The following is a 24,071-nucleotide window of genomic DNA, read 5'->3' as shown; positions in this document are numbered from 1 at the left end:
AATTTCTAATGTAAGTAACAGTTCTTCTGTCTGCGTATGACAAATCGGAAAAATCCATGTTCAGTTTAAAATCGGCTTTTTCAAATGAACCATCATGCATATTTATTATTGCCAACTCTTCGCATAGAAATTTTTTGCCAACCATGAATCCGTCCAAGTCCAGGATTTGCATAATTTGATTCATCTAAATAAAAAAATAAAAAAAGTTTTTAAAAAAAAAACAACGTTTCAATCATCTTGCTACCGCACGGTTGTTAACAAAATATTCCTTTCAACTTTGATTTGATATCATTCGTTAAATTTCCAGTTCTCAAAAATATAATTACACTTTGCATCCAACGATGCGATGTTCGCCCGTTTCGATGATGTTCAATATCGCGGACGGGGAATTGATCACCGGCCATCGCGCCACAACATGACTAAATCTTTTCGTGTAAGTGAAACATACACGACTCGTTGTGTCGTTTCGCATTAAACGTACCACCAATGTTTTCAGCTCGATGGAGAAATGATCGCTCAAGTATGAATTTATAACGTGAGGCCAAGCTAAATTTTTAACGTTGGTGCTGTCATTTCATCTTTTTTCCTCGATACATTCATTCCACAAGTCTAACGGACAGTATGCGAAAACCGTCACGTATGGAACAATGAAGGATCTTACATGAAACAACACCAAAGATATCGCTTGAGCATCCGTTGATGCGCCACGGTATAATTATGAATACCGAATAACTTTTACCACGATAAAACGCTTGCAACGATGGAACGTTTGCGAAGACTATAATTCACATTCCATCGTGCCCTTATTGAATAACTTTTTACCATGACAAACGCTTGCAACGATGGAACGTTTGCGAAGACTACAATTCACATTCCATCGTGTCCTATTTATTCGTTGCTACCCTTAAAGATAAGGGTGATGTCTAGATGACGTAAGAAAGAAGGGGGCGGTACCTAATGACTCAGTAGCTCTGTCCTTGGCCTAGATGACGTAAGAAAGAAGGGGGGTATGACTCAGCAGCTTTGCCCTTGGCCTAGATGACGTAAGAAAGAATGGGGGCGGTGCCTAACAGCTTTGCCCTTGGCCTTGTAACCAGACTCTTTATTCACCTACCTCTTTGTAGGATTTTATTGAAGTTAACAGGCTAGTGTGTGAATATTCGTCAGCAAACTCACTATCGTAGTTCGATACAACGAGAAGACTCGGCAGTGCACGATAACCTGGACGTGGCGAGTAGTCCGTAGACCGAATGCGATAATGCGTTAGTTTTGGTTAAATTACTCTGGGCAGAAGTAGTCGACACCGATCAAAGCTACCGGGATCCCACGGAAACGGCGATCAGTCTCTACTTGCCCCGGAATTCACCTCGTTGTCTGGCACGGTACAAGAGACTGGCAGGGCACGGTTTCGTGGCCGTGGCGCCTCCTTACCGTCCAACAACTACGTGCTCTAAGCAGGACACACAGGAACAAACCCTGTTCAAAATCAGCTGGTGACACTCAGGCAAACGAACGGTCTTACCGGATTATACCGGGAAGGACAAACGGCTCCTGCACACCAGATAATAACAAACTTGGTAGTGAAGAATTACGGATATCTAGGCAGAGCACGAAAGCGTGGTCATGGCGATATGCGAATTCTTCCTGCTGTCCGTTCTGAGCAAAGCACACTGTGTCGGTCTTGAAATCACAACCTACACAGTAATGTAATACTTCTAACACCGGGTAGGTTACGATACCCAATGTTAGCTTGACGAAGGTTCGTGCCTCCAGGCACTGGATGACGGAAGGGTTGCAACAAATATGAATAATTGTTGAGAGACAATATCTGGTAAAAGTGAGATATATTCTGTTAAATTGATGTGGATGAGAATACACGGTATGACTACCGTTATACAATTTACAGACGTACAAAAACGCAAAGTCGGCTACTGAATCCGACACGACCACAACACGGTAGAGAGAGACGCGACGACCATAGACCGTAAACAAAGTCTACCGCTCTAGGAACGCGTGTAAGGAGTTTCGTACGGTTCGCGCGATCGTGGTTCTCACTCGCTTGGAGCCCAATTCTGACGATCGACGCCAGCTCAGCACGCATCGACTTTAATCTTATTGCAGTCCTTTCTACTTTAAATAAAGAACCAATCAGTCGCTGCTCTAAGAAGTGATCGCGGTAGTCACAATGCCTGCTATTGCTTACTGGCGAATTAAACGTCGATAGCCTCATGTACCGACGTGAAAAGGCGGTTCTCTATGATAAATCTTTATTAAATTTTGATAAGTTTGACCGTTAACCTGCAACGCGCAGAGTGAGCAATTTCACTACCAGATGAAATCTAATTCAATAAATCGCCTCTTTGACGCAATTTAAATTATAAGTCAACGGAGCTTATATGCTCAAATAAACGCATCGTCAACAAGACTTTGCACGTAGTGTAGCAAATTCCGTTAACAGCTCGCAACGCGACAAGAAATGCCCTTTTGCCGGGCAATGAACACAAGGAAATAACTTGCCTTATTGGCGACTTCCAAATACAATTCTCAATGAATGATTTTCGCAATTTAACAATTTAATATTCGCAATTTGAATCTTCTTCGCGACTAGAAATTCCCTTGAGCCGGGCTAGCAACTGAATAGAAAATTATCAGCCTTATTGGCTATTTGAAATGACAATTTTAACTTTACACGATTCGCAATCTCACGCGAAAGACAGCGGGACTCATACGTGCTTACTGGATCGAGCCCAGACGTAGAGTGATTAATCTGCTGCTCGCATCGACCTCCTTCGATCGCAATTAAGAGGGGATCGATGCGCACGCAGCCTCTTATCTATATCGATCGCTCCCGCGATCCTTGTCTATGACGAGATGACACATGACGTCATAAACGTCGCAGTAGGGATCGACATAGATTCGCGCGATGTTTTGATGTGTAAGCAGTACGGTTACACATACCCCCTTCCCCGTCCTCGAGATTCCTGGGGCGTATACGCAGTGAATACGCATTCCAGGAATCTCGTTGGTCCGCTTCGCTGTAAATGATTAGTAAACGCCGTTCGCCCACTCTGTATGCTCTATCTATTTTAAACAATATAATTTTGTGACAATTTTCACCAATTGTTGTTTGCATCAAGCCACCGCGAAAAGAAGAGAAGAGAAGAGAAAAAAAAAAAAAAAACAAAAAGAACAATTGGATGGCGCTCACGCTTATAAAAGTAAATATCGATTGCATTAAGCTAGTTGAAATAAATTAAATGAAAATTGCACAAGGCTATACAGAGAAAACGAGAACCAAGTTATATTTGCACCTTGGTCGAGACAGAGAAGAAGGAAGACCAAACTCTTTAGTTATTGCACTGGGCGTCCACAAAATGAATTATAATACTGCACTTGGCTCGCGCGTTGAAAACAAATTAAGTCGAAAAAAAAAATTTTTGCAGGCCGCTGCCCGCACGCTCAGTACATGTATACTACCCGCAGTACCATATATATAAAAAGAGGTAACAAATCTGTATCCCCTTTGCACACAGCTTAAAATACTGAGTAATCTCCGCCCCCGGCGCACACAACAAAACAGCGTTTTTGCCATTGGCGTAATCAGAAAATAAAACAGTCTTTGCACACGGCCGATGAAAAAATTCAAGAACTAATTACTCATTGCGCTTGGCGCGTGAGAGTATGTATACCAAGCAGTCTTTAGTTCAACATACAACTAAACATCCATTGCACTTGGCGTTCACAACATAACTGTCTTTTGTACTTGGCGTTCAAAACATAACATATAAAGAGTCTTTTGCACTTGGCCTTTAACGGGAAAAACGAAAAGCACCCACACGCGTTCACTTGTGTGCAAATTCTTCCTGTACACTGTTTAACTGCTCCAGCAGCGAATCGGTGTTGCTTTTTGATTCCGACAGGAGACCCAGGGGGTCTCGAGGATCGAGTTCCGGAATCTCGACAGGAGTGTCCCCCAATAGCTCGGCCTCATCCCAAGACCATTGGGTCTCATCACCCTCTGGATCGGCATCAATGTCCTGTCGATGGTGTTTCGGGGCAGGCTCCTCCGGAATCACTTCCCATGACAGATCCAGATCGCTCGTCCCTGGCTCGTCGGGTCCCACAGCTACGTCTCTCGATGACAGCATTAACCCTTGTCTTTTGCCCTGTGTGGCTTCTTCTTCGGGCGTCGTCCTTGGTTGCGGATCTGTGTCCTCTTTGGTGTGAAGTTCTTTGGGTCCCCGTCGTTGTCTCGTGGACCCCGGGCCATTGCGAGGTGTCTGCGTTATGGCTATGCATTTTCTCGCTGACACTTGTGTTGCGACCCCGCTCCGGAATCGCTTGTATCGATGTGTATGCGGGTCCCATGTGCCCGCTATACGAGTTGGTAGTGTTACTGGTTCTACGTCGTGCGTTGGCAAATCCATTCCCGTCTGGGTTGGTCTGCTCACCATTGCCCAGTAGGCATAGGCAATGGTGCCCACGTCCCTTGTCTTAACGTTGTGGGTTGCTTTCTCCATGGTTGTGGATATTCTGCGGTCCCGGGTCGGTCCTCTCATCGTTATATGTCCTCGTGGTTCAGCCTTTTCGTGGAACCCCCCAAGGGTAGGGCATTTTGCGGATCAACAATGTTGTTTATATTTGTCTCTTCTTCTAACGTTGGTACGGCCGTAGGCTGGAAGTGTGGAATGTTCCCCGGATGTCTTTAGAGTGGGGATTTCTTAATACGAACGTCGCTGGCCCTTTTTTCTTCATAAGTTCGTACGGTCCTTCGTACAAGTGGAAAAACTTGGCAATTTCTCTGTCTGCCGCGTTGGACACTGGATTCGATCTTACCAGTACCCAGTCGCCCAATTCGTATTGTTTGTGGGATTTCCCTTTGTTGATGCGTGTACATCTTTCGTGTGCCTTTCTCGTCATACGTTGGAACGCAAGTTGTAACCTGTTGTCGTCATTTGTTTTCTCCAGGTCCTTTGTATGTTCAAACCATTTTGACCAAGGACGTATCGGCTTTTTCTTCAGCATCAGTTCTGTTGGTGTGAAACCTGTGCTGTCGTGTACCACTTCATTGCAGCAAGTTTCGATTAAATTGGTCCATTTGGCCCACGATGCGTGTGCGTGCGAGGCCACTGTACGGAAAATCCGTCCGATTTCCCTATTCACCCTTTCCACTGGGTTACTCTGTGGGTGACGGATGGATGAGAGGACATGGTGGATGCCTTCTTCTTGCAGGGTTTGGATCCATTTCTTCGCTGTGAACTGCGTTCCATGGTCGGTCAGGATCTTTTTCGGTTTCCCGTAGCGCGGTATATAATCTTTAAAAATACGCGCTAGTGTCACAGTGGTCGTCGCGTTTCGCATCGGGTATAATTTTACGAATTTGGTAAATAGCTCTTCAATTACCAAAATATATCTCACACCTCCCCTTGATGTCGGTAACGGACCGTAAAAATCAACGGACAACACCTCGAGAGGGCACCCCGGTATTATGCTCTGCATATCGGTATGTATCGCATGGGTAGGAATCTTTACGCGTTGGCATGTGTCGCACGCGGCAACTAGTTTTCGCGTGCAACGATGTATTTTTGAGACATAGAAGTCTTCTGACAGAAGCTTCGCTGTTTTGTCTCCTCCAATATGCGCATAGATCTCATGTACCTCGCGTATAAAAGAGTCGCGTAATTGAGATGGAATTACCTGACGTTCCCTACCATTTCTATCCGCGTGATACAATGTGCCATTTCTAAGGTGAAACCGATTCTTCGCGTTATCAAGATTTTGTTCGCAACGCTCAATTTCGCGTCGTAACTTTTCGTCTTTCCGTTGCCATTCGGATAGTTTTCTGAGCGCGGACAGCAGTGTAGGTGACATTGTTCGAGCCAGGGCTGTCAGTATCGGTACTCGTGTCTCTCGTTCGATTGAATCTCCGATCAGTACATTATCCAGTCTGCTCATTGTGTCCGCAGGAATGTTTTCTTTTCCTGGTCGATACTGGATTGCAATTTGGTAATCCTGAATGGACAGGATCCATCGTGTTAGTCGTTGACTAAGGAGTTTGCTATTCATCAAGAACGTGATTGCCTTGTGGTCGGTTAACAACGTGATTTTGACTCCATATAAGTATGTTCGGAGCTTCCCCAGTGCCCATACTATTGCCAACAGCTCTTTTTCCGTAGTAAAATACGATAATTCTGGGCCTCTTAATGTTCGGCTTACAAATGTGACTGGTCTTAATTCGCCACTCGTATCCCGTTGTTCTAGTACTGCTCCCAGTGCCGTTGAGCTTGCATCCGTTGATAGGAAGTATGGTTGCTTAGGGTCCGCGTACTGCAGTGCAACCTCTGTACAGAAAGCATCTTTAGCTTGATTGAATGCTTTTTGTAGATCCTCGTCCCATTTCCATCGGCTTCCTTTCTTCAGGAGTGCAAGCAACGGTGTGGTGGTTTCGGCGTGTTTCTTGGTGAATTTACTGTAATAGTTCACCAGGCCTAAGAATCCGCGTAACTGCTTGACGTTGCGTGGAATTGGAAATTCGCGAATCAGAGCTAGCTTTTCGGGGTCTTGTTTTAACCCTTCTGTTGAAAGTATGTGGCCGAGGAATTTGACTTCACGTCTCATGAATTTGCACTTTTCTAAATTCAAGGTGATGTTATTTTCTCGTAGACGTTTCAGCAGAGCCGCGAGATGTTCGAGATGTTTTTCGAACGTCGGTGAGGAACATAGGATGTCGTCAATAAAGTTGACTACAAATCCCTCCATCCCTTCCAATACTCGTCTCAGTGCTCTCACCAGGCTTGCACTGCTTGTTTTTAAACCGAATGGTGTGACTATGTATTCATAACATCGGCCCCGATAAAGGAAGGCGGTGTATCTCCTCGACGATGGTGTTAGAGGGACTTGCCAAAAACTGTTTGTTAAGTCGAGACTAGTTAAGTAGTCTATCTTTTCGAATCGTTGGAAAATAGCATCTGGCGTTTCCGACATTTCGTGGTCATCCACAAGAAATTCGTTTAACTTTCTAGCGTCAAGGCATAGTCTTAGAGATCCATTTTTCTTGAGAACCGGTACCACTGGGTTCAAGTATGGGCTCGTGCTTGGACGGATGATGTCATTTTCCAGCATTCTTTGGATTTCCGCATCTGCGGCTTCCATATATTTTAGTGGTATCGGGTATGTTCTGCTACCGTATGGTTTGGTGGGCTTCACATGCAAATGATGCTCGTAACACCTCACCCTTCCGATTTCGTCTCTCCATACCTCTGGGAATGATTCAATTCCTCTTCGTAGTTTTTTCTTCTGTTCTTGGGTTGCTGTAACTGGTTCGAGGAGTGATCGTATAATTTCTTCTCGAGATTTTTGTGTTGTACTGGTTTGACGTACCTCTTCTTTCAGAACTCGAACCACCCTTTCCTCGGTGTTCATTTCCTCAGTCATTTTCAGTGTTGCTTGACCAGTTGTTGTATTCAGCGAGAGCAATTCATTCCCGAAGTCAATTGTGGCCTTCGCACGTCTCAGTGTATCAATACCAATAATGACTTCACAGACTAATCCCGGTACCACGATCGCCGTTGTTTCTATCGTCTTATCCTTGTGGCCAAGAGTCACCCAGACCTGTTTCTTTAATCGGGTTGATTTTCCACCCGTCGCTCCAATCACCACTGCTCCAGTTATTGGGAGCGTGGGGCATTTAGTTACTTTTTCTCGGTGTTCGTCATACCACGCTTCAGACACTGCTGTAACAGTGCTTCCCGTGTCAATAAGAGCCTTGGTGAGAATCCCTTCGATTTTTATTTGGACTTCTGGGCAGCGGTTAATTTCTCTATTGGGAAGTGGTGAATCTCCTTCCTCCTGGAGTTCCTGGCGTACGTCTGGGAATAGTGATCCTATTACTATTCTGACGTCTTCCCCTTGTGTTTTACCGGAGATGCCTCTCGCCTGAGCGGGGAAGTCGCTCAGACGTTCTTCTGAGGTTCCCCTTATTCGTTTCCCATGCTTTCCTCCAGATCTATGACCTCCGGGTCCTCTTCCTGTACTCCCTCATCCAATTGAGCCATTCGGATTCGATTGGGGGCACTCTCTCGAAGTCGCTCCTGCGGTCGACGATTATCTTGCCATGGTTTTATGTTGTCAAACCTTGGCCTTTGGTTATCCATTGCCGGTCGTTGATATTCAGCTCCCGACCTCTGATTCTCACGATTCTGCCGTTGCTGAATCGGAGGAATCGGGTTCATTCGCGAAGTACTTGTTGCAGGTTGGTTCCCTCGATCATATGGGGCTCGAGTACTCCAGTCTCGTCCTTGATTCGAGCGCTCGTCGTACCGTGGTCGGTTGACCGTTCCTCCATTGTCAAACCTCTCCAGCAGGGCTAAAAACGCATCGATTGTGCGAATATTTTGTCCAAGGACACAGTCGTCAACCGCCTGCGTGAAGTGTTTCGACAAGGTCTGAATTATCTCATCATCTGTGGGACGTGGCCGTAAGTCACGAGCCATTCCGATCAGTTTCATCGCGTAAGCTACACGAGAAACTCCAGAATCCGCCCGATGTACTCCTATATTGAGATTGTCTCGGACCTTCCTTTGGATTGCCGAACTCCAAAATCTTGACAATAGGGCATTTGCAAACTGGTGCCACGTTGCAATTTGGTCAGACATGATATCCCACCATTCTCCTGCATTGCCTTTTAACGACTGGGTGATGATGAACTTCATCTCATCATCTGGCAGTCGTGCAGCATCCACGAATCGTTTGAGTTCCCTCAGATATTTGGATGGCCTTTCAGTAGTTTTGCCCTCAAAAGTTGGCATTTGAGGCTTTACCACGAATGGCCTTGCCATTGAAGCCATGGTAGAGTCAAATCGAGTTGACTCATTCGGTCCCCATCGTGAGTCGATGTGGTCTGTCTGCAGTTGCCGGGTGGCATTGAACTGTGATTGACCGAAACGATTGTCATCTGACTGTGCATTTGGCTGCATTTGACCTTCAGCCACGACTGGAGTTTGAGTCGTTGTTTGGTTCCGGACTTGTGCCAAATATTCTTGCATTTGTTTCCGGAGATCCTCTTGTGCCTTCTCTTGACGATCCATGCGCTCTTCGATTTTACGACACCAATCCCGCATTTCGAACTTATGTTCGGTTACGCGTTCGTAAATCTCCTCGGTTGTCACCGACTCTTCGACCTTTGCTGTCAGCTGATCGACTTGAATCATTAATCGCGCGATCTCAGATTTCAACTGTCGAATGGCATCGGACATTATCTCGTTTTCGCGCGTATTCGTTTGCCCCGGGGCCTGATTATCGACGGACGTGATTGACCCTGGTACGCGACCCTGAATTCCAGAACCCGTCGGGGTGTCAGGAGGTGGTGTCCGTTGAATACGCGTACTAGATAAAACCGACGTATTCTGCATTTCGTTATCAGTCACCGGTCCCATTTTTCCCGTACGAGTCTTTGGTTTACTCATACTGTGTCTCTCCAACAATTAATTTGTCCAACCAAACCGCCCCACGTTGGGCGCCAATATGTAACCAGACTCTTTATTCACCTACCTCTTTGTAGGATTTTATTGAAGTTAACAGGCTAGTGTGTGAATATTCGTCAGCAAACTCACTATCGTAGTTCGATACAACGAGAAGACTCGGCAGTGCACGATAACCTGGACGTGGCGAGTAGTCCGTAGACCGAATGCGATAATGCGTTAGTTTTGGTTAAATTACTCTGGGCAGAAGTAGTCGACACCGATCAAAGCTACCGGGATCCCACGGAAACGGCGATCAGTCTCTACTTGCCCCGGAATTCACCTCGTTGTCTGGCACGGTACAAGAGACTGGCAGGGCACGGTTTCGTGGCCGTGGCGCCTCCTTACCGTCCAACAACTACGTGCTCTAAGCAGGACACACAGGAACAAACCCTGTTCAAAATCAGCTGGTGACACTCAGGCAAACGAACGGTCTTACCGGATTATACCGGGAAGGACAAACGGCTCCTGCACACCAGATAATAACAAACTTGGTAGTGAAGAATTACGGATATCTAGGCAGAGCACGACAGCGTGGTCATGGCGATATGCGAATTCTTCCTGCTGTCCGTTCTGAGCAAAGCACACTGTGTCGGTCTTGAAATCACAACCTACACAGTAATGTAATACTTCTAACACCGGGTAGGTTACGATACCCAATGTAAGCTTGACGAAGGTTCGTGCCTCCAGGCACTGGATGACGGAAGGGTTGCAACAAATATGAATAATTGTTGAGAGACAATATCTGGTAAAAGTGAGATATATTCTGTTAAATTGATGTGGATGAGAATACACGGTATGACTACCGTTATACAATTTACAGACGTACAAAAACGCAAGGTCGGCTACTGAATCCGACACGACCACAACACGGTAGAGAGAGACGCGACGACCATAGACCGTAAACAAAGTCTACCGCTCTAGGAACGCGTGTAAGGAGTTTCGTACGGTTCGCGCGATCGTGGTTCTCACTCGCTTGGAGCCCAATTCTGACGATCGACGCCAGCTCAGCACGCATCGACTTTAATCTTATTGCAGTCCTTTCTACTTTAAATAAAGAACCAATCAGTCGCTGCTCTAAGAAGTGATCGCGGTAGTCACAATGCCTGCTATTGCTTACTGGCGAATTAAACGTCGATAGCCTCATGTACCGACGTGAAAAGGCGGTTCTCTATGATAAATCTTTATTAAATTTTGATAAGTTTGACCGTTAACCTGCAACGCGCAGAGTGAGCAATTTCACTACCAGATGAAATCTAATTCAATAAATCGCCTCTTTGACGCAATTTAAATTATAAGTCAACGGAGCTTATATGCTCAAATAAACGCATCGTCAACAAGACTTTGCACGTAGTGTAGCAAATTCCGTTAACAGCTCGCAACGCGACAAGAAATGCCCTTTTGCCGGGCAATGAACACAAGGAAATAACTTGCCTTATTGGCGACTTCCAAATACAATTCTCAATGAATGATTTTCGCAATTTAACAATTTAATATTCGCAATTTGAATCTTCTTCGCGACTAGAAATTCCCTTGAGCCGGGCTAGCAACTGAATAGAAAATTATCAGCCTTATTGGCTATTTGAAATGACAATTTTAACTTTACACGATTCGCAATCTCACGCGAAAGACAGCGGGACTCATACGTGCTTACTGGATCGAGCCCAGACGTAGAGTGATTAATCTGCTGCTCGCATCGACCTCCTTCGATCGCAATTAAGAGGGGATCGATGCGCACGCAGCCTCTTATCTATATCGATCGCTCCCGCGATCCTTGTCTATGACGAGATGACACATGACGTCATAAACGTCGCAGTAGGGATCGACATAGATTCGCGCGATGTTTTGATGTGTAAGCAGTACGGTTACAGCCTAGATGACGTAAGAAAGAATGGGGGCGGTGCCTAACAGCTTTGCCCTTGGCCGAGATGACGTACTTGGCCTAGATGTTGTAATGCTTGTGCAATACCAAAGGAGTATCATCTTTCATAGGGATTGTCCCCCCTCCCCGCGAAAAAAATTAAGTGATGACTCAGCAGCTCTGTCCTTGGCCTAGATGACGTAAGAAAGAAGGGGGCGGTGCCTAACAGCTTTGTCCTTGGCCTAGATGACGTAATGCTTGTGCAATACCATTAAGTGATGACTCAGCAGCTCTGTCCTTGGCCTAGATGACGTAATGCTTGTGCAATACCATTAAGTGATGACTCAGCAGCTCTGTCCTTGGCCTAGATGACGTAAGAAAGTAGGGGGCGGTGCCTAACAGCTTTGTCCTTGGCCTAGATGACGTAATGCTTGTGCAATACCAAAGGAGTATCATGTTTCATATATGCTTGTGCAATAGCGCTCTGCGGTACCGCTCTCCCGTGAATTGGAAAGTTCCTCAGAACCGCCTGAATTGGGAAGTGTCATAGAACCCCCCTATATACCCTACTTACGGGTAAAGATCTCACGTAACGCGGGGTATCTTCTCTCACCTCCCGCGTCCATGGGATCCTCCCCGTTTACAGCTTAGATTTTACCGTCAACGTTCCTAACGAACCCTTCATTGTCAAAGTCCTTAGGGGTTAGTGCATTCGAGTCCTCGTAGCAATTACAACAAACTCTAGTCCTAACTATTAATTTAGGCCTTTCTGTTCTGCCGTACAGGATTATACTCTTGCCCGGCTTGCCTCGACTGTGCGACGCACCGCTGGCTTGTGTATGTCTTTCCTTATCTCGGTCGGCAGTTCGCATACTTCTTTCTCTCTCTAGAAATTTACCTAAATCGCTGATAATTCCTAAACCATTAGATATAAGTGAAATTATCATTGGACCTAATCTTGTTTATTTTTCATTCTTGATCTTTTGTACATGTTAAAATTTTTCGAAAATACTCTGATTTCAAAAAGCGTCTATATGCGCATATTAGGTCGCAAAATACGCAAATTTCCTCGTCAATTCATCCGGTTCCTCAATAAACTTGGCTAGCCGGGATGGCCGAGGTTATCCCTATTTCCTTTTCTTAATATATGCAGTGTCACGTCGCTTTCTTAACTTTTCGTACAGATGGTCGAACGATGCATAGCGACACCGAGAATTTACAAGCGAGAAGCCGGGCCACGCTCGGCCGCGCGATGCGTGGTGATTTCGGGACAAAATACGCTCACAGTCTCGTTATTCGAAAATCAAACTTGATGAAATTTCGGGCGCCAGACACCCGAAGGTGTCACACGAAAGAATCGTAATCTAAACACGAAAGGGGAACGCGGTTGGACCCGCGAGACTGTGACGTAGCAAATGAAACCTGAATAGCTATCGCGAGGCGCAGGATTCTACGTCGAGAGAACACGAGACGTTCCCCGCGACGGGAAGGTTTTCACACAAGGAATAGACAACGTTTCTGCTGTAACGTTCCGATTTCGCGGTGCCCTGTTGCTTAGGAGTGAACCAGGGTTCGCAGGTAAGTAAATGAAATGAAGGCGAAATCGGGTAACGAACTAAACTTTATTCCGCTAAGTGCGATTCAATGAAAGTATTATACAAACAGAAAATCCTCCCTGCAGACCGGCGAATCCGGCCGCGTAACAAAAATATATTTTGATGACCGCGTTGACAGCGGAGGGGGCCTACGGCCTCTCGTTAGTTGGATCGGCGTCCCTGGTCTAGTGGTGAACAGAAAAGATAATCCGGCGATAATTATAAAACGGTAATTATAATGCGATCAGGCGGTCAGGTGCAATCGATATGTACTGATACGCGACGAATGCTTTCGCGGAATCGGTTCCGAATATTCGGCGGTACTGAACGCAGTATCGAACGGCGCGGGACCTCGCGGGGTCGCTACGAATTTGCGCTGGAAGGTGGGAGGTGACAGGATACGGTCGGAGGTCACGGCCCGACGCAGCGTAGGCGTCGCGGTTTTCCCTCAGAAGCACCTGAGAGACAAACCACGGTCCGTACGTATCTCAGAGGCACCTGAGAGTTTCGTACCCGCCGCCGCCACACCAAATCGCGACGTTTAACCGCAGAGGTTCGACTCACGGACAGAGCCGGAGGCCAGTCGCTCCGTGCTGGACGGTCGGAGAGCCGAGTGGTGCCGCAACCCTCGCACAGAAGCACCTGAGTGACGGGTTACAGATGCGCGCACCTTAGAGGCACCTAAGGGTATTCATGCCCACCACACCGACACGACGGGTCCGGTCCGGCCAAGGCGACGGCACGGCGATCTCCGGGAGCCGGGAACACGGAGGAGAGTCGTCTCCTGGAACTGGTGCTTCCAGCCTGCGTTCTGGACGGATGTATAGCTCTGAAAAGGCTCGTACAATCCGGTGTGCACGGGAGTGGTTCCAGGCGGACTCCGCTCGTTCGGTATTCCGGCGCGACTTATATAGCGCCCGAAAGCGCGGACCATGGAGAGTGCCGCTCTCGGTCGGCGGCCGCGGCGCTCTCGGATTGGCGCGCGTGTGTGTCGCTGGAGTTTATAAATATAAGTCGCCGTCGTTCGCTCCCTATTTACGCGTCGTTCGCGGCGAGGTACAGCTCGTTTATTAAACGAATCGACTGAGCTGCCGACGACTCGGCAGCGAGTACAAAAGTAGCCGGCGCGTATTATCGCGACTGATGGAAATCGCACGCGCTATTTCTCTCGTACTTTACTAATTCGCGAAGAATTCGGCAGCGATAAGGACTTCGCGACGCGGAAGGCCTCGAAGGCCGTTTTCCGACCGAACTCAGATGGAATTCGCGGTTTCTCTCGGACTGGCGTCGATCGAACTGACTTTACGACCGCGAATCGAACACGCGACGGCTTCACACCGTGGAACGAGTGCAGGTTAATCAGGATTTACAGCGGCAGCGATTTTATCACGAATCCGCGACTTCGCGTTCAAACTGGCGTTGTACAACCGTCACAATACGGCCACGCGGCCCCCGCTATCCGACCGCATTCGTATCACCAAAGCGATATCCCTCACAATACGAAGGATTCGTACTTTGACACAGATCGTGTCCACTAATATCGCCCGCCTTTTCTGCCGTTAATTCTCGCGACGCGAATACCTAACCTCGCCGCGCTACCCGAGCCAACACGAAGTTCACGAATAATTGATATCGAAAGCCTGATCGGCGCTTACCACTGGTAATTCGGCAACAGTGGAACGGCAGCGAATCTCTAGAGACCCCTTGGTCTCAGCAGGCGCAAAATACAAGAATTATAAGCAATCGTTCAAAGAGACAACTGTTCGTTAACGATTCCAAAGACGCAGTGATCGTTCACGCGCTAGCTCGGGTACGCGGAAGCAGGGCGTCCCCCACTTTTCGATTCTACTTCCTTCGCGCAACGTCTCGACCTATCGCTTCCGGCGTCTCACGGCATATCCGGCAGCGCTGTCTTCCGATTGGCCTCTTCCCGAGGAAACGATCGGCGTCAGCCAATTCGGTTGCTCTGCTGCTTCTTCCCGGACGAGGCGACGACAGGGCCGAGTAGTTGATCGTCTCAGCAGCGGATGCCCTCGTCGGCGCCTCCAGGTTGACAGTCCTGGGCCTTGACGATCTCTCGTTATTTCCTTTCGGGATCCTGCCTTTCGCCTGCCTCGAGGTGCGTATCCTCGAGGCTCGTTGCCTCTGCGTTGAAAGTAGAATTTCCGGATCCCGCCTGGGACCCGGATACGGTCCTGTAAACTTCCGTCGCGCAATTTGGCGCGACATTCAAAACATTAGAATGCGCCTTTTTGGGTCTCACTCGTGCCCAGGGAGAGCGCTCGCAGCGGCCCTTATCGCGATGCTTGACCAAAGGGTGGCCCGGTCTTCCGTTATGGGAGTTCGAGTGACGTAGGCTATCTTGCCACGTCACAGCAGATTTAACAATTCCTGTTAGTACTTGCTATATGTTTCCGCCATCTTGTGCCTTGCTAGCGCCTCGTGTTTGCGCCTGACCGCCGCAACCGTTTACTCTCGATGCTTTGACCGCGTGCTCTGTTTTACCGGTTTACCGTCGGTAACTGCGCGCTCACTGGTCTTCTATGGTAGTTCTTTTCATAATTTACTAATTGTACTAACTTTTCTTTCTGTTACAGTGACCTAGCTTAACCCTCTTCCTGACTTTACCTCTTCTTAGATGTACTTATTTTTTCCTATCTTTCTATTTCAGGTTTGAGTTTTCTATTATAGATACTGTTTGACGAAGATGCGCTTTCCGTCATACTATTATGTTATATGATATTATATATTATTTGGTATTCCATTATATCTTTTACGTTATTTGTAATAAACGCCTTAATACCTGCTTTGTTTCCGTTTACTACCCTTGTCTAGGGTTATTCCTAGTTACGCTATTTCCTATCCTCTATTACTACTTGCTATGTTATACGATACACTTCGCTCTTATCAATCGGGGCTCGAACCCCTTCTAATTCTTACTTTACTATTTAGTTTTTCAGTTGTTTGATCACTAATACTAGTTTTGTTCTACTCGCTAGTTACCATTATCCTATATAAACGAGAGAGAGGTACTTAGAAACTAAATAACATAAATATACATACAAAATCTAAAGTTTTGATCCGACAATTATCAGATCCGACGTCTTGGTGCCGTTACCGCGGTGCTGGCAGTCTTATCCCCGGATGACGCTGCAGCCGCTATTCCAAGGACTCCCACCGGTGCGTTTCTCTAGCCGCAGGATTCTGGGCCCGGGTCTGCTCATAGAGTCCATCGCAGTCCCATAGTCCCTTGAACTCGGAGTCGTCTCGGTCGCATCCTCGGGTAGCGCTTCCCGTCACCCAGGTGCCGCTGGTCCCTTCGGCACGGTTCCCTTGTTGGCAACCTCCTTTTTGGTCCCCTCTACCTATTCAAAAAGCACAGAAAGGTTAGAGTCGTTAAGGACGTCTTCCTCCTGAACTTCTCTGATCCTTTTTCGCTCCTTCTCCTCCTTTTCCTTAAGGACCGTAATGCAGAATTTCGAGAAACTGTTCCAGTATTTCATCTCTCTCACGATCCTCTCCATGACTCCTTTCGGGGAGAATGTTCCCCGCCCCATATTGAGTTCTTTTCTCAACGTTTCCCTCTCCTCTTCCCATTTAGTGCAGTCAAAGAGGGTGTGCTCTGGCGTGTCCACTAGTTCGGAGTGGTACCAGCATCTGTCGTTAGCAGCTTTCCCTATTCTATGCCGAAAACTATTAAAAACACCATGGACGGTGAGGGCCTGCGTAAGATAGAAATTCAGTAGCCCATGCTTCCTGTTCAGCCATAATTCGATGTCTGGGATCAATTTATAGGTCCAGCGACCCACTTTTGCTGTATCCCATGCGTTCTGCCATTCTATATCGGATTGGTACCTCGCCTCCTTCTTCAGCCACCTTTTCATGGCCCGTTTTCTATTTTCGATCGATTCCTGTTCTCTTCCAGCCAGGAATTCCTCCAGGTTTGGGAGCCTTCTCGTTTGTTCTGGAATATCGTACATATCCAGGAACTCCAGCTCCTCTGGGGATCGGTCTCTATAGCCTCCTACAGGAATCCTTCTCGCCGCGTTACGTCTTGCTCTACCACCTCCATTGTTTTCGTTATCGAGTGTCTCTAAAAACATATTCTCCCAATTGAATAGATTGGCCCTTTCCCTAATTTTAATATTCCACGGGGCTACCCCCGTGAGAACTGCCAGAGTCTCGGTTGGGACTGTCCTGTATGCCGAAGCGATTCTGGCCAGTCCCATTCTCTGCGTATTTCTAAGAAGTTGACGGTTGCTGCCTATCAGGGCGGCCTCCGCCCAAATGGGTGCCCCGTACAAGACGATAGATTCCAGGATGGCGTAGTAGAAACGTCTGTAGCTCTGCTTGAGCCCTCCTTGGTTATGCATTACAGATGATAACTCTGCGATTGTCCTAATACCCTTGTCCGTGGCTTCTTGTATATGTCTCCTAAAGTTGCCGTTTCTTTCAAATGTTACACGAAGATATTTCAGCCTTTCGGCTGGCTGGATCTCCAAATCGTTTATCCTAAAACAGAAATCATTCTCCACCCTTTTTCTCTTAGTAAACATCACCTCGGTTTTCTGCGATGCTAATTCAAGGACCACTTCCTTCAGCCATTCTCCGACCTCCTTCGCGACTTGTTCCGTCCTGCTTTTAAGGACCCAGAGCTTGCTACTCTCGATCATAATGAGGATGTCGTCCGCGAAGGCCCTTACTATACATCCTCTAGGCCATTTTCTCCTCAGGAGTCCGTCATAGACCAAGTTCCAGAAAAAAGGGCCCAGAACAGAACCCTTTTTTTTTTTTTTTTTTTTTAAAAATTCCAATAGGAACCAACTCCAGCTTACTCGGAACGTCAAGGGGGGCCTTTTCTTCAATTCACCCCTCGGCAAATTTCCCGAGTGTCGCCACTCATGTTCTTGGATTTACATCGGTTAATAGTAATGATAATAATATAAGTATTATTTAAGGAGTACTAAAATATTCTAAATATTGGTTCTTTATATATTGTAACGAAGTCTCTATTTCGCTAAATAAATGAACACACTTTCAATAACCGTAATACGCTACTTTTCGGAGGAAGGCAACTTATCTCTGGCTAAATCGCTTTTATCGCCTTTGACGTCTTCAACGTCCGCTCTCTCTCGTGTTTGTCTTTCGACTCTCGTTCCAGCGTCGTTTTCCTAACGATGCTGTAACCAACCTGAATCTTCCAACAATTCTATACAACGGGTATACCGACAGACGCGTAACATTAGTATGCCGGTAGACCCGTAACAATATGTTCCGGAATTTGTTCCAAATATTAAGATAATTTAAACGAATAGATGTAGGTTAAGAGTTAGGCTATAAATTTCATTCTGGAAATTAAAGTTTTTTCTGGGAGCTTGAGGAGTCCTCTGGTCCTTTGTAGTAAAAGAAAAGGGAAAATTGCGTAAGTATAATATATGTGTCAGTATAAGTATAATAATAATAATAATTATGTTCTTCCATAATTCTAGTTTCTCTCAGGTTTCCTTAGTATTCTCAGGTTTGTATACTAATACTAATATTTGTTCTTTCAGTATTTATTTATCTTTTTTCTCTTTTTATAGTTCCCTTTCGTACTTCTCTTTCTCATCGATAATTTTATTGATGAAGGTGTTAATCTTATTCCAGTTATCTTTATTTTTTAGGATACACTCGGAGAAAGTGTCCACTGTGAGGTCTTGGTCTAGATCGATCTGGAGATGCATTCTTTGAGGTTCCCATTTCTCGCACCTGAAAACTGTGTGTTCTGCGTCATCTCTCTCATCGCACCACCAACATTTATCGTTATTGGCTTTTTTGATCCTAAACAGGTATGCTTTGAACACTCCATGTCCAGTTAGACATTGAGTAAGTCTGAAATTTAATGACCCGTATTTTCTATTTTTCCATATGACTGGATCCGGGATCAACTGTTTGGTCCATACGTCTGTGCTCTGTTGTTGCCAATGATCGTGCCATTTCCTCCAGGTAAGTGTATCAATGTTTTTTTTGGTATCCTCTAACTGGTCTATTTTCCATTGGCAGAGGTTATCGTCATCTTCTATTTCGATTCTGAATTTCTTTGATGCTTCGTATAATGGTTTTTGATTAGCTAGGGTATACTCGAGGGGGAGGTATCCCGTTATAGCACAAAGCGGATATCTTCCGACCGATCTGTACGCATAGGCTACTCTGTTCAGACCTGCTCGTTGTATTCTTGCTATCTTTTTGCAGTTTCTATTGAATTTAAGTGCTTTCTCTGCCCACATTGGTCCGCCGTAACATGTTATTGATTCCGTTATGTTATAGTACAGTCGACGTCCTGCGTAGGTTGGACCTCCGTAGTTTGCCATTAGTCGAGCGAGTTCTCCTTGCACTTTATTGACTTTCTCTTCCGTTTTGTCTAAGTGATGAAAGTAGTACAGAACAGAACCCTGTGGGACCCCCATCTCAGCTTTCAGCGTAATCTCATGGCCTATCGTGCTATAGGCGATCTCTCTGTCCCTAAAATAATCCTTTGTTATCCTGACAAGGTATTCTGGGGTATTCCTCCTTTCTAGTTTTCCATCTTAATGAATTAAAAGCATTCTTGATATCAAGTGCCACCATTGTTGAATACCTCTGTTTTTTAATACATCTTTGAATATCTCCTTTCACCTTGTCCATTGCGTGTATCGTCGATTTACCCTTGGTGAATCCGAATTGTTCCTTATCAAATGGTTGTTCTCCCATGAATTCGGTGAATCTACCTTTTAGGACATATTCAAATAATTTTGCAATAGCATTTAGAATACAGATAGGTCTGTATGCGGCGATCAGCGAGGGGTCTTTCCCTGGTTTCCTAAGGAGAACCGTTCTGGCCCTTTTCCAATCCCTTGGCATTTTCCCTCTTCTGAGCAAGCCCGTGAACAAAGCCGCGAAGGGGTCAGGCCTGTAGGTGGCCAATTCCTTAATGATTTCGGGTAGCATGCCATCCAAACCAGCCGCTTTCCTTGGCGTAATTTTTGCTGCTGCGGCTCTTATTTCACCAATGGAAATCTCAGGGACATTTAAATCTTCGTATTCTTCTTCCTCTACTGCGTCGGCCGCTACACTTTCTTCGCTTCCCTCTTCATCTGTTGGTAGTTTCGGGAACAATCCCCTGAGTACCTTTTCCGAGAATTCTCTAGATAGAGTGGCGGGGGGTGTCGTCATTTTGACCCTACTAATTATAGTCTTGTAGGGCTTGCCCCACACGTCGTTATTTAATTCCTCGCAGAATTCTTTCCATTTTCGGACCTTGGCCATGGATATTTTCCTCCTCAGCTCCCTTATAGTGTCTTTATACTGAATCTCCAAGATTTCCAGCTCTTCTGGACCTTTTCCCTTATCTCTTATCTTAGCTCTTTCCCTTTGTATCCTCCTCTTGGCATATCTAGCTGAATCTCTGATTGTGCCTAGCTCTTTATCCCACCAGAGATTTACTTTCAGATCGTTATTGTATTTGGTCTCATTCTTAGGGAGATTCTCATCTAAAACAGAAATAATGGTATTGAGGAACTTATCTTCATCATTCTTACCGAAGACTGCTTTATTATTTAAGTGTTCCTTCTCGATAGTATTTCCAAAAGCCGCTCTTAAATGGCCCATCGACTCTTGGCTGGGTTTCCATTTCGGCCTAAAAGGGCATTTCCTCGGAATCTGTATCTCAGTATCGATCGTGGTGAGCACGTATCTGTGGTCCGAGTCTGATTCAATGTCCAGAACCTGCGAGCGAATTTTAGTATTAATAGGATTGGAGATGGCCACAAAATCAATGTTGGAGGACCGATTTCCATGCAGGAAGGTGGGGCCGCCCCCTGGCTTAACAGGATGTAGTCCCTCGCTGAGTAGCTCCTCCATTACGGTTCTGCCTCTATCGTTTGTTCTGGTGGAGCCCCATAGTGTCGAATGGGCATTGAAATCTCCACCCAGAATTATTCTCCTTCCTTCTGTCTTTTTACTCTGGACAAATTTCAGTATTTTCTCCAACCTAAGTGGGAATTGCGTGTTAGAGAGGCTAGGTGAGAGGTAGATACTCACAACCATGTATTCCCCTAGCCGGACGGCGGTGAAGTCCTCCTCTCGAGTGTCTTCGTCCTCGTACCTTGCCAGGCCGTTACATCCCGTGACCCATATTGCTGTCGTGTTTCCACTCCCGAATACCCAGGGTCCCGGGTTATGGAGTGGATCCGCTATGAGGACAGCGTCCACTTTCAGCTCCACCGCCGTCTGTGCTAGGAGGTGTTGTGCGTTTCTACAATGGTTAAGATTGATTTGTAGTATTTTGACCGCGAATTTTATAATTTTCTCCTGTTTGTCTCGTCGACGAACTTCCTATATTGCGGGCAGTTCATTGCCCCCGCGACGTGTTCGGCTTTGGCCCCAGGGACCCCCTTTCTAATGCAGAGGATACAGCAGCGGGTTGCCGTACAGCCGTTTATACTGTGGCCCACCGTGCTACACCTTCTGCAGATCTCGCTGCCGTCAATGTTGGTTTTACAGTCGTATGAAGTATGACCGAACTCATGGCATCTAAAGCATCTAATTATATTTAGTGCCCTAGCGACTCTACACATAGTGAAGCCTATTTGTATTCTGTTACCTTCACCTAGCTCTCTCATACTCTCCACGGGAACCGACACGATCGCTGTTTTCGTGCCCTCGAAAGAGCTCCTAAGCGATCTTACCTCTATTTCGGATTCAGCCCATTCTCCTAGTTTAAGGCTATCCGCAATTTCTTTTCTAACTTCCTCTTTCTCAAGTGTCGGATCGAGGTCCTTGATTTCCAATGTGATTTTGGGAGTGAGTTTCTTAACCTGGAAATCCTTGCCTAGAGTGTCCCTCACTGTTTGCTCCATTGCGTTACAATTAGTGTCTTTCCTCATTTTGATAATTAGATTCCCCCCTCTCGACTTCTTTACAGTATGAATGCCCTCCATCCTACTTGAAGCCTCCGATTTCAGAGTTTTGAACAGGTCCGCGAACGTCCTATCCTTGGTAGCTTTTACAACAATAGCCTCCAGTTTTGGAGGGGGAGGCCCTTTCCTAGCTTTATTCCTCCTTTTTTCTTCCTTTCTCTTTTCCTCCTCTTCCTGTTCTTTCTTCCTTTTCTGTTTTTCCTCCCATTTCTCCAGTTTTTTCTTTTTTCTTTCTTCTATCTCCCAGTCCTCTTCGGACTCGCTGTCCTGTTCAACTATACCTTTCCCTGCCGATTTACCCTTACTATTGCCCTTTCCACTATTTTTTCCCTCTAGCTTGTCCCTGTTCCCCTTCTCTGATTTACCCTCTGCCTTTTCTCCTCTTCTACCTCCTATTTTCACCTCCTCTCTCTGCTTTTTGGTTTCCTCAGCGATGTACCTCTGTATAAAGCCGGGTGAACATTGCGTAGCTGTCTCCTGTATGCGCCTAGCCTCCCTAATTTTCCTTAATTTAGCTATTCCCTCGATAGCCTTTGCTGCTATCCACATCGTAGTGATGTGTCTGTCGGTTTGTACCGCGCGTGCCTTCGCCTTTTTAACATCCTCGCACGGGACCTGCTGGGTTCTAAGTAACTTTATCGTTTCCGTCGCGGATCTCCGCCCCCTAGTAATTTCCTCTAGCAAGTTATCGACTAATTCTAGAAGGTCCCTTTCCTCCGTCTTCTCTTCCAAAATTACAATCTCACCCTCTTCTCCCTGTCTAGCCTTTTTCGTTAGCTCCGAATTGAAAGACCCCGCATCCGATACTTCTGTCTCCGACTCGCTAGGGTCCCCTCCATCTCTGTCCCTTTTTTGCCCTCTGGGCTCTATTGGTAGGGGAGAAAGAAATACTGCTGGGGAGGCCATTTTATTATACCCGCCCGGGGTGGGTGGGTATTCCTGATAGCTTGACTCAAGGTTATAAGATTTTGGAATAACGACCCGTATTCAGTTTCCTTTCGAAAATGTTACCTCTATATTTAATATTTCCAACAGTCAACACAAAAATAACAACCACTGCTCTCTCTCTCTCTCGCTATATTTACATCAATAGGCTTAACCGCTAAACGCTAGGCACACGCAACCTATTCTAAATCTAACCTAAAAAGAAAAACGCACTCCTGTCCAGAAATTTCCTGCACCAGGATTTTCCGTCCGAAAACTTACGGCCCGCGAATTTCCCGTCCAGGAATTTATGGCGCGAGAAGAAACCTAGCCTGTCTCACTGTCCGGGAATTTATAGAACGAAAAATTTTTTGTCCAGAGACTATCGGTACGCACCCTACCGTGAGTACTTTTAATCCCTGGACATTTTTCCAAAAAGCACAAATCAAAAAATCGAATTTATCACTTTATTCCCTATCCCTGACTACTCTTCCTCACTCAAGGGTACTCCTTAATTCTTTAAACTACCCAAGTTCCGAAAACTAATAGCCCCCAAACTGTCACTAATTCCCTGGACTTTTACCCTTATGGAATCACTGAACACAGTCCAGAGACTTTCGGCCCGAAACTTCCACTAGCCGTCGCACACTAACTCCCGAGTCCGGAAATTAACGGCGCGCGCTTTTGCCGTCGGGCGCCGAGTCCGGAAATTAACGGACGGAACTCGATTCCCGCCGTCGGACGTCGAGTCCAGAAATTTATGGCCTGACTCGATTTCTTCCCGTCGGCAAACGATTACGGCTCGGTACGGCTCTAACTCCACTCTCTAACTTCACACACCATTCACTCTTAACAAATGTCCTCCATTTAGCGGATCGCAAACTCGGCGGTATTCACCACTTTTTACGCACTAGAACACTAATTACTCAATTATCTCCCTCCTATTGCCCTACATAGATCCTAATCCTAATTAACCTTGGCACAGTTTCTTGAGGAAAAATCACTAACGATTGAATGATAAGCCTTGCTGACTGTACGCCTACAATGCTAAGACCGCTATGTAGGTCGTGGGGTTGTTCGGTTCTATCGTTACCTGTACGTATCCCCTCCCCAGCCATTTTCAAAAATGGTCGTTGGGAGTTTTTCGGTGCCTATCTCCTACTACGTATACCCGGCTTGATGTTGTCTCTTTTTCTCCTCCCTGTGATTGCCCTCCCTTGACCTATGGTTTTCGCCT

General features: G+C 46.3%; 1 protein-coding gene across 1 annotated transcript; it reads right to left on the bottom strand.

Moving 5' to 3' along the window:
• Positions 1 to 18,550: 18,550 nt before the first annotated feature.
• LOC143219705 (uncharacterized) lies at positions 18,551 to 22,816 on the bottom strand. Its single transcript, XM_076445577.1, has 6 exons — positions 22,192 to 22,816; positions 21,324 to 21,993; positions 21,033 to 21,246; positions 20,531 to 20,954; positions 19,591 to 20,482; positions 18,551 to 19,475 (listed from the first exon to the last, which is right to left on the bottom strand). Exons 1-6 carry the CDS (start codon positions 22,814 to 22,816, stop codon positions 18,551 to 18,553), a joined length of 3,750 nt encoding a protein of 1,249 aa, XP_076301692.1.
• Positions 22,817 to 24,071: the final 1,255 nt, after the last annotated feature.

This window comes from Lasioglossum baleicum, unplaced genomic scaffold (assembly GCF_051020765.1).
Source record: "Lasioglossum baleicum unplaced genomic scaffold, iyLasBale1 scaffold0059, whole genome shotgun sequence".
Classification (NCBI taxonomy): Eukaryota; Metazoa; Arthropoda; class Insecta; order Hymenoptera; family Halictidae; genus Lasioglossum; species Lasioglossum baleicum.
The sequence above is the reverse complement of the archived record's forward strand: the minus strand, read 5'-3'. Positions and strand labels throughout refer to the sequence as shown.